Source organism: Pogonomyrmex barbatus, unplaced genomic scaffold (genome assembly GCF_055798465.1).
Source record: "Pogonomyrmex barbatus isolate J1 unplaced genomic scaffold, ASM5579846v1 scaffold2, whole genome shotgun sequence".
NCBI classification, from domain to species: Eukaryota; Metazoa; Arthropoda; class Insecta; order Hymenoptera; family Formicidae; genus Pogonomyrmex; species Pogonomyrmex barbatus.
The window spans coordinates 4,875,746-4,886,627 of NW_028297116.1; the positions used below are offsets into that span (position 1 = coordinate 4,875,746).

Genomic DNA, 10,882 nt, shown 5'->3' on the forward strand with positions numbered 1-10,882 from the left:
TCGATGAATATTATTCCTTGCGGATCCCAAAAGACAGTCGCCATAATCTTCCCGGCCGAAGGAATGGTCTTCGCCTTCTTTAGTGCAGATTCCTCGCTGGCAACCCATTGTTTGGACTGTTCTTTAGTCTCAAGCGTGTAGTGGTGTATCCATGTTTCGTCCACAGTGATGAAACGACACCTAAAGTCCTGTGGATTCCGCTAGAACAGCTGCAAACATTCCTTGGAAACAACATCAACACTTCACACGATTTCGTTTTTGGTCAATTGTGAGCAATCCTCGCGGCCCTCATCTTGCAGATAATTTTTTCATATCCAAATGTTGATGCAAAATATTATGTACTCGTTTACTCGAGGTGCCCACGGCACTAGCAATCTCACGCATCTTGATTCTTCTATAATCCATTACCATATCATGGATTTTATCAATGATTTCTGGAGTAGTAGCCTCAACAGGGTATCCAGAATGTTCAGCTGTCACTTGTGCTCACTGGCCACTCCGAAACCATTTGAAACCATTTATAAACTGTTCTAATCAAAGGTGCAGATTCACCATAATATTTATCAAACTTCTTTTAGTTTAACTTATTTTTCATCTGTTTTTTTTTAATTCTAAGAATTAGAGATAAAAAGTGAATTAAATCGAATTAATTCACTTTTTCCATCTTTTTATATTTAAGGATATAGTCACTTGATGCTACAAATTTTCTTCGAAATATTTCGTAATTGGTTAATTGATATTGGATAAAATTCATTGTTCTGATTGATCAATCAAACGCTTGATCAATCAAACGCTTCAAAGCATCTGTAATGAGACTTTGACCGCACCCTAATTAAGGTAAATATTTATTTTAGATCTGTCACTTTAAAAACGAAAACGATTTCTTTTTAATCTAAAAAATTTAAAACAAAATTTGTAATAACAAAAATTTTAAAAAAAAATTGTTTTTTGGTCTAGAAAATAGTAATTAGGCATTAAAGATAATGTTTTATTGTATTTAAGTAAAAGACATTGAATGGATGTAAATTCATGTAATTTAAAAGTGAAAGATCTAAATTAAACATCTATCTTGATTTTTTATACGACGCTTCGTGTGTCATAAATTTCAAAAAGGTTAGACTGAAAGCGGATTCTCGAAAGTACGTTCGAAAGACCGGGGCGACGAGGTAGGACGCGTCGTTCCTGGGACGGCCTCAAAAATCGAATACGTTCGGTGCGCTCAGTGAGGCTGGTAAGGTGGCTCACTGACGCTGGTAACCTCGTCACCGAGTTGTTACGTCGGCGTCACGACAACGGCGACGGCGATGGTGGTGACGACGACAACGTCGAGTAACGTCGGACGTTAACGACAGCGGCCATCGACGATAGCTGGGGACGACGTCCGCCCACGTCTCCCCCGCGCTCGAAACACCGATCGCCGTCGGCATCGATATTCGCCCCGACCTTTTGGATCCCTCTCCCGGCTCCCCCGATCGCTCTGTACACCAACCAGAGGCACATGGCTATCCTGAGTGCATAATTAGGCGAGTTAGAAAGCGAACATGTCTCGTCGCAACGAGAAATGCCTTCTGCACTACGGAACACACATCGCGGATTGAACACACATATACGCACGCACGCACACGTCTCTTGAGCGATTATTCATCGTCCAAATATCGCTTGGTGTCCGTTAATCGACAGAGAAAAACGTTGCCAGACGTGGAAACGGCGGATTATTAAATAATTATGTGAAATAATCGCAAAATGAAGGGCAAAGAATAAATAATGAAGATATTAATTATGCGATTGTGCAAGGTAACGTGAGAGACTCAAAAGAAATATCTTGATATATCGGGGAATTTAATTTATTATTATTGCTCTGACAATTGTGATAAATTTATTAGTGTCATGAGAAGACATAGTAATTGTTATATGTGAGACTTTTCAATCTTGATTAGCAACAATTTTGCATATCTAAATTATTAATATTCCATTGTAATAAATTATGGTTGGTAATGTTTTATATTAATAAATGATTTTCTATAATCTACAGTTAATATTACTTTAAAAGTATATGTTCCATTTAGATAAAAGAATGATTGGTTAATATTGTCTTATCAACACATATGTTAATTATACTATTTTAAACTTTTACTATCATTTTTTGTAGTTTATTCTGTTTCACCACTACTATTGCAGTATTGATACAACTATGTGGTAAACGCTTAAAATCGATGATATATACATATATGAATTGTCAATACATGAAGAATTAAAAGCATACAAAGATTATGACAATTAAAGAATTGTTCTGAAATATTATATTTGTTTGAGAAAGAAGTGATACAAAATACAGGCAATATGTTTGGTTGTCCCAGAGAAGCTGTACGTGTCAAAGTTAAGGTATATATGGTCAATCAACTTTTTTAAATTTTAATAAAATTATATTAATTAAAAAAAGTTTTTTATGTTTCAATAAATGAAACAGTAAATTCAATGAGAAATGTATTGTGTAGCTGTATTATTTAAATTATGATATTATATAATTAATGTTATATAAATTAATTATAAATATAAGAATTTATAAATTATGGGTGTTTATATGTATGAATTTTCTTTTCTTTTATCTGTATGTTGCCTGTTTCAAACATGAAAAATAATAGAGATATTTTTTTTTTTAGAAATGTGAAACTCGGCATCAACCAGAATATCGTAAGTTTAGTGTGGATCCTCAAATAACATCCATAGAAGTGCTGCAAAGTATTCTAATCAAGGCTTTTGATATAAAAGGGTAAGTCATACTAATAATAATAAAATCTGATTTAAATATATTATATTTATTAGATATAAATTTTTAAATAAATTTATATTAAAAATACAGTTAAAAAGATTTTTTTATATAAATCGATTTATATTTAAAAGTATATTAGAAAAAGTATTCTATATTTTAATAATATAATAATTCTTTTTTTTTATTTATAATGAAATGATTAGATTTTTATGTGTTTCATTTTCGTCATTAAAATCATATAAAATAACAATATATAAAACATTACGAAAACATTAGGCAAATACATGTCTCGAATATCCTTGAAAATATCAAAGTATACCGTGAAATTAAGCAGAGTAAAAATTGTTCACGTGCCGTAGAGAATTCACTGTTTCCTATCGAGCGATCGACGACTATGGTTCGGAAACGTATCTTTTCCTACTCTCAGACTGGGATTTGGACGCCGCGTTTATCAGGTAATCAAGTGATTATCATTGCTTAATAGATAATATAAAATTATAGATAATACTATGAAGTATACAGCGGATATATTATATATCATATATTCTGATAAGTATGAACACTTTAATCTAATGATATCTTTCAGTGCGTCCGAGCCATATCTCTATCTGCAAGTAAATCTGAAACCTTTCGGCGAAACTGGAGACTGTGAATGCTACTGGGAGCAAAATGCACAGGAAGTTTCGACACGTCAGCAGGAAACTGGGTTTCCTTATAGGACACCTAAGCTACCCGGTCTCATAATGAATAAAGTAAGTGTCCTAGCACCTTCACTGTCAATTGGCAATCACAAAATAATATTAAAAACACTTAACATTCCTACAACAAAGTCAAGAAAGATAAAACGCGATCTAATTTTTCAGTGTCTACTTTTTATTCCATTAAAGATTATACACAAATTTTGGCAATCGAAATTATTTTTCATTTTAGTTTCATTATTTTTTTACTTTTTTTACTTACTTTTTTTATATCTTTCCGATTATTATATTTTACTTTGTTATTATTTTTTATTTCCATACTTATTACAGTTAATAGATGTATCCAATTTCGTTTTTCTTAATCTTTCATCACAGATGGAAAGGACACTGAATATGGTGCAACGTGCATTGGGCAATTTAGGTGAAGAATCTCATCAGCAGAATGTTCAGCCTCCAAGACCACCGCTAACAGATGCCGAGTTTCGCCGATTTCTAGATCCAATTGGCCAAGTAGTGCACTCCAAGGATCTGAGAGCAGTTATTTATTTCGGTGGGATCGAGCCTAGCCTACGCAAAGTAGTCTGGAAACATATCTTGAACGTGTATCCGGAGGGAATGTCAGGTCGCGAACGGATGGACTACATGAAGAGGAAGGCGCAAGAATACCAAAATTTGCGCGAACGATGGCGTGTGTTGGTGCAAAAAGGGCAAAATGTCGGCGATCTTGGCTATGTCACTGGTATGGTGAGGAAAGACGTTCTCAGAACGGACAGACATCACAAGTTTTATGGTGGTTCAGATGATAATCAGAACACAGCAAGTCTTTTTAACATTCTGACAACGTATGCCTTAAATCATCCGAGTGTAAGTTATTGTCAGGGCATGAGCGATCTGGCCTCGCCTCTTCTTGTTACAATGCGGGACGAAGCGCAGGCCTATATCTGTCTTTGCGCCCTCATGAGAAGGTTGAAGGACAACTTTATGCTGGACGGCATCGCCATGACTACTAAGTTTGCTCATCTCGCAGAAGGTAAGCAATTATTTTTTTATTTATTATAAATCTTTAATCTCGTTCAGTTTTATATCTATATAAAAAAAATCTATTCCATTTTAATACATTTTAATATCATTAATGTAATAGATATTTTTAATATCATTAATATAATAAGATAATATCATTATATTAAGACATTTCTACACAGGGCTTCAACATTACGACCCTGATTTTTATGCGTACTTAAAGTCCCATCAAGCGGATGATTTGCTCTTTTGTTATCGTTGGCTATTATTGGAAATGAAACGTGAGTTTGCATTGGATGACGCGCTTAGAATGCTTGAAGTTTTATGGGCAGCTCTACCAGCATCACCGCCGACTGGCGAATTGAGTCTTGCCGAGGTGCCTTTTCCACCAGCATCGCCGCCGCCTAGCCCGAATGTGAAGCACATCCGCGAAAACGCATATACCAAAGTCTGCGCTATTAGACGACAAAGTTCCTCGGCCAGTATCGCCGCTAGCGTGAAGCGGAAAGCCTTCAGCACCGAGGAATCAAATTTACAATCATCTACTGAAGTCAACGGAGAAACAAAAAGGTTTGTCTTGCATAATTGCTCGTACTTGAAAACATTTTTTTTTGTTCAAATTTATTCATTTTTTTGAATAAAATATAAAGTTTAAATACATTGAAAATATAAATGAAGAAGATATAAACACACACAAAGACTAACACTCTTCGATTTTGTAGTAAATGGAAATCTTTTATTGATTTCCGTTTTGCGTTGTTAAAATTTGTTCAATAAACTTTAATTCTTCTAATTGAACACTTATTTTCAGATCCAATTCGCCATATGAAACATTTTCCGATTCAGAAAATGATTTGACTAATACGAAGAACAGAAGAAATAATGAGTCAACAGAAAAGTGCCTAAGTACAGATTCTCTTCCTGTTAAATCGAAACGTTCGAATATTCTGGAATTGAAAGAGAGATTATCTGTTTCCAATAAGGAACAGACTAAAAACAATGAACAGAACGAGAGTTCTGAAAAGAAATGTGCGCGAGTGGTGAAGAATTTGAATGAGTTCTTGAACTTTACTAGTCTCAATCGCAGTAAAATCACGCCGAGCGATGCCGAACCTGAGCTCAGGTAATTACTTTCACATGTAAAAAGTGTACTTGTTCTAGTCAAGATATTCGTGCAAATCATATTTCATAAAATTAGACGATTCGAAAGTATATTTCGTCACATCACAGACGTGTCTCGAGTGAAAGCGGCGTCATCAGAGTGTTGAGGGACGAACCAAGCTCACCAGACGATCCCACGGATTTCTTTCCGATGACTACATCGATGACAAGAGAATTAAGACTCGAGTTGGAATCGTTGGATCGACAAGTATTCGGACCTTCACCGCCTAGCGATTTACAATGTGATTGTGTGCTTTCAAAAAGAGAAAGTGACTTACCGGAGAGTGAAACGGAAACGGAATTGGCGAGATGTAGTCCAGCGGCAGATGTGTTCGTGTGGGAAAATCCTTTGCACACATTACAACAAAAACAGCACCCTACGACTCCGGATGAGCAGGCGGAATTGGAGTACGACGGTGAAATTTTGGAAGATCAGAACGGTGTGAAATCCGTCACACCGATCAGGTTGCTGAAACGTACTACTAGGTACATATATACTTTACTTACTAATATACTTTCATCTGTGAACATTTGAAAATTTTTATGAAATAAAATTTGAAAAGAAAGTTTCTTTTCAAGAAATTTAGTTGCTCACAAATTTAAATTAAGTGCCATCTTGATTTAGTTTTCTGGTAAAAGAATTTTATATTTTTTTATCTTTTTATCTTTTATCTTAAGACTTTCAAAATATTAACGAGGAATATCTTTATTCATTTCTATATGTATCGTTTTTATATTCCAATGAAGTATGATAATTTTATTATATATTGCTAAGACAGAATAATTCATATTATTATACGTACAAATAAAGAGTCAAAATTCTATCGGCTTTATTAATATTTCAAAGAAATCAATACCGAAGTTGCTACACGAAGAAGAAACATTCTTTTATATTTTTCTGTTAAGGTACTTTGTATTTATCTTTCAGATCTGAGTCGGCGTCAGATAGCGAAGGGAGCGAAAGTTGGCATCAGAATCCACCTGTACCCGAGAGTCCGACGAAACAGCAGCACCAGCAACAACAACAGCAACAATCTGTACAAGAACAATGCGAGGAAGCGACAGAATTGACTAATCTCATACCCGCGGGAACGAGCGAGGATCAACTTGGCGAGAATTCGTTGCCACCACCACACGAGTTCGGCGGGGGCAATCCCTTTTTAATGTTCCTGTGCATCACTCTCCTGCTACAACATCGAGACTTTGTTATACGCAATCAAATGGATTACAACGAGATGGCGATGCATTTCGACAAAATGGTTCGCCGTCACAATGTGATCCGTGTACTTAATCAGGCGCGACAATTGTTCGCCGGCTATCTCAGAAGACATTCCGTCGCCTTTTCCTCCTCCTCGACTGGCTCGACTTCCACCAGCAAGCCGGATTGCGTGAACGTATAACTCTTTCCTGGTTAATTTTAAAAAATATCAAATAGGCGATATGAGATTTGAGAATTATTTCATTCAATGAACAGGATTCAAACGGGACATATCGTGGATATGTGTTACCGATTAAAATTCGGAAGGCTTAAGAAGACTCAAAACAATTCTGTCACAGTGCTCTTCCGCTCACGACATTCGCAAGACACTTACGACATTATCTGTGGATTTTCTGCAGTCATATAAGCAATGTCTCTGATTAACCATTCTTTTCTTTATTTCCTTTCTCTTCGGTACATCTAGATAAAAGACAATTTTCAATTAACTAAAGGAAAATCATCCGTTAGGAAAATTATTATGAAAATATCTAATTCCAAACGTGACAACGAATAAGTGATCAATATTAACGCAAAAGCAATAAAGCACAACGTACTTATACAACTGCTTAACAATTTTAGAGCTTTCTTTTTGAAAAACAATTTTTTTCAATATAAGCCAAGATAAACAAAGAAAGACGGTTGATCAGAGATAATACCGCCTAGGCCCGTACTTATTAGCAATTAGGACAGATTCGATTGGGAGAGTTCGGGAAACAACGATCGGAAGCGCTTTAGTTGATTCGCGAATGGCACGCGTAGCCTCGTTCATTCATGCACGTTACCATTCCATGGCTACATAATGCACTCTATCATCCGTACGCATCAACGAACCCTCTTTCGCTGTTACCTCAAGGTAGATTTAAGCCCTTCAACTTAACGCGCTCGAGTGATGACCGCGTCATTCTCGAATGTGTTAAATTTGTAAAATACATCTATCCTAGCAGCCTGAATCTTACTTTGTTCTCAAACGGTATGCTTGAGAAACGACAATAAAGTGCATTTAATTTTATCGCTGATAATAAATGCTTTCCATTCATTGAATCTAGACTCGGTGTGTGTCAAGATTACGAAGAAACCCCGATTGGAAAAATTCTGGTGTTTTGTATCAAGTGTGTAAACGATTCTTTTTTTTTTTTTTTTATCAGATAACTTAAGTGCGTTAAGTTATAAGTAATATATACATTGTTTAAGTAACGTTATATCACAAATTCCATTTTTACTAGTTGAAAATATGAATACATGGTGATTAGTTCTAAGATTTTTTTTTCCATTTTATTCTTTATGTTTGTTTCCTTTATTTAAAATATGAGAAAGAGAATTCTCTCTTTAAAACGTATATTTATTTTATGTATTTAACATATGTAACGTATAACACTAAGGAGATATCGTCTGTAATGGTAAAAATTAAAAGGCTAGTGCATTGATAATACTTATCCACTTCACTGTAAGAGCAATATCAAACAATATATTCAATATTTGTTATAGATATGAAAGAAGCAAAATTCTACAAATTTTATTTTTTCAAAATCCTAGTTTTAATTATGAAAATATCTTTAATAAATGGTTGTAATTTTAAATGACGATCGACAATTTGTCGAAATTCCAGGCATAAAAGATTAAGGTAAGCGATTTCTCGTTATCCAAATCTCACATGATAAATATCTACATTATGATTATCACAAATTTCTCGATTTGAATTATTAAAAGCGTTTCTAGTTTTGTTTTTTCGAGCGTGACATGCAAATACGCGTTATTATTATTATTTTAAATGTCGCTACCGATATATCGATTGCGTTCGAGAAATTTCAGGAAAAACATGCGCGCGTCACCGCTCTCGCGATTGCGACTTCGTTTATTCCGCATGCGCCATTCGGCCACTTTGATCTGCGTTCAACTCATGTGGTAGAGAAACAATCGCACCATTATTGCGTCATGTGAGTAAATCGCGAGAATTTTTGCTTTGTAACGAAAACGATTCTTTCATCCTTTGAGCTTTCAAAATTATACCGTGAATTATTTCGATGTAAATAGATTGTAATAACCATGCATGTATGACGTGAAGAATTAACGTGTCTGTTGTGTCGCAGAGCTGTCAAAGAATTGTAAAGGAACAGGAAGAATGTGGGCAGCGAAGATCTGCCGAACTGGTGTTTCACCAGGCTTGGTGTCGCTCGTTCGAACTCCGGTCATCCCGACGACGCCGCAGTTCTCCAAGGGCCAAATCGCGAGATTGTTCGCTAACGATGGGCGCAGTTCTTACGCGAGGACCGCCAGGAGGAGGGCCACCGTGGCGGAACAAGCGATGGCCCCGGCCGGTGAAACAGGTAAGTCAAGCATTGATATGAGACTTGTATGAAATTGTCCTTACTACATATAGATATTCTTTTACTGAGACTCGGAAGTTGTCAAAAATGTTAGCCTAGATTTATATAGTTTTATTGATATATAATTATATTTTGTTGCAGCATTTAATATTGGAAAAGGAGTAGTCGCTGGAGCATCAGTAGTGGGATTAGGTGCTCTTTGTTATTATGGATTAGGTCTGTCTTCACAAACAGGTGCCATAGATCATGTACAGTAAGTGATTTGTTTCTTAATTGTCTTAACTTCTAAATATAAACTTATATAACTTCAAATATATATATATAAATAAGTAAACAATATCTTTTACAGCTCAGAGCTTTCTAACAATACCAAAACAGTATACAATTTATTTGTGTTGCAAATTTCTTATTAAATTCAATTCTATCTAGTATGATAAAGTATAAAGTAAAAAAACATGGAATCATTTTTTCCAGCTTATGGCCCGAATATGTCAAGGACAGAGTGAGATCTACTTATATGTACTTTGGCGCATCCATCGCTGCCAGCGCGGCATCTGCAGCTATGTGCCTGCGTTCTCCTACTGTGATGAATCTGATGATGCGTCAAGGATGGGTTGCTATAGGTGTAACATTAGCCGCGATGATCGGTAGCGGCATGCTTGTACAATCCCTTCCATACAAGAAAGGATTTAATAGCAAACACGTGGCTTGGCTAGTACACACTGGTATCTTGGGTGCTGTTATAGCCCCATTGACTCTTTTGGGTGGACCGTTGGTTCTCCGAGCGGCTTGGTACACTGCTGGGATAGTCGGTGGCTTGTCAGCGGTTGCTATCTGCGCGCCTAACGAGAAATTCCTGACAATGGGTGGCCCCCTCGCTATTGGTTTAGGCGTAGTATTTGCCAGCTCGCTTGGTTCTATGTTCTTACCACCTACAACTGTTCTTGGATCTGGATTGTATTCTATAGCTTTATATGGCGGTCTTGTACTGTTCTCTGGATTCCTACTCTATGATACGCAGAAGATCATTAAGCAAGCGGAAACTTATCCATTATATAACGTTCATGACAGGCCATACGATCCAATTAATAAGTAAGTAATTGAAAAGACAGTCCTTAGAGATAGAATTGTTGTTGAATAGAAAAAAATCTCATTGAAATATGTTTATAAAAACATTAAATAATATAATCTTTTAACGTTTGAAGTATACTTTTTTATCTTAATTTCTTTTATTTTAATTTGTTCTATATTTAAAATTTTTCTCAAGATAAGATTAATGATGTTTTTATTCTTACAGTGCAATCTCGATTTATCTGGATACATTAAACATCTTCGTGCGAGTTTTAACCATATTGGCTGGCGGTGGTAGTAAACGTAAATAAAGGAGTAAAACATAATGAGAACTAAAGGAGTATTATTAGGATCAAAACAAATTATAAGTTACACATATTTCAATTTAGTCATAATAATTGAAGAAAAATAAATTGTACAGTTTTAAAATAAGAAAAATAAATTTAAGCATTTTACGTGGTTTTATATTTATATATACATATGTGTATTGGCATTATATGTTGCAATATTACAACTGACTTTTGCAATCTTATATTTTGCCAAAAATCATGTATTATTTAAAATACTGAATATATGAATA

General features: G+C 35.3%; 2 protein-coding genes across 3 annotated transcripts; both read left to right on the plus strand.

Moving 5' to 3' along the window:
- Positions 1-1,014: 1,014 nt before the first annotated feature.
- On the plus strand, positions 1,015-8,409 carry LOC105431370 (uncharacterized). Its single transcript, XM_011645505.3, has 10 exons — positions 1,015-1,794; positions 2,150-2,382; positions 2,661-2,770; positions 3,130-3,225; positions 3,357-3,522; positions 3,844-4,498; positions 4,671-5,058; positions 5,300-5,611; positions 5,719-6,135; positions 6,578-8,409. Exons 2-10 carry the CDS (start codon positions 2,341-2,343, stop codon positions 7,047-7,049), a joined length of 2,658 nt encoding a protein of 885 aa, XP_011643807.1. The 5' UTR covers positions 1,015-1,794; positions 2,150-2,340; the 3' UTR covers positions 7,050-8,409.
- Positions 8,410-8,710: 301 nt separating this feature from the next.
- Positions 8,711-10,757, plus strand: LOC105431371 (growth hormone-inducible transmembrane protein). 2 transcript variants are annotated; one of them, XM_011645508.3, is made up of 5 exons: positions 8,711-8,841; positions 8,995-9,231; positions 9,373-9,484; positions 9,706-10,323; positions 10,529-10,757. In XM_011645508.3, exons 2-5 carry the CDS (start codon positions 9,027-9,029, stop codon positions 10,611-10,613), a joined length of 1,020 nt encoding a protein of 339 aa, XP_011643810.2. In that variant the 5' UTR covers positions 8,711-8,841; positions 8,995-9,026; the 3' UTR covers positions 10,614-10,757. The 2 variants fall into 2 exon arrangements, with proteins under 2 accessions (XP_011643810.2, XP_088932663.1); XM_089076537.1 differs by having other exon boundaries at positions 8,816-8,930.
- Positions 10,758-10,882: the final 125 nt, after the last annotated feature.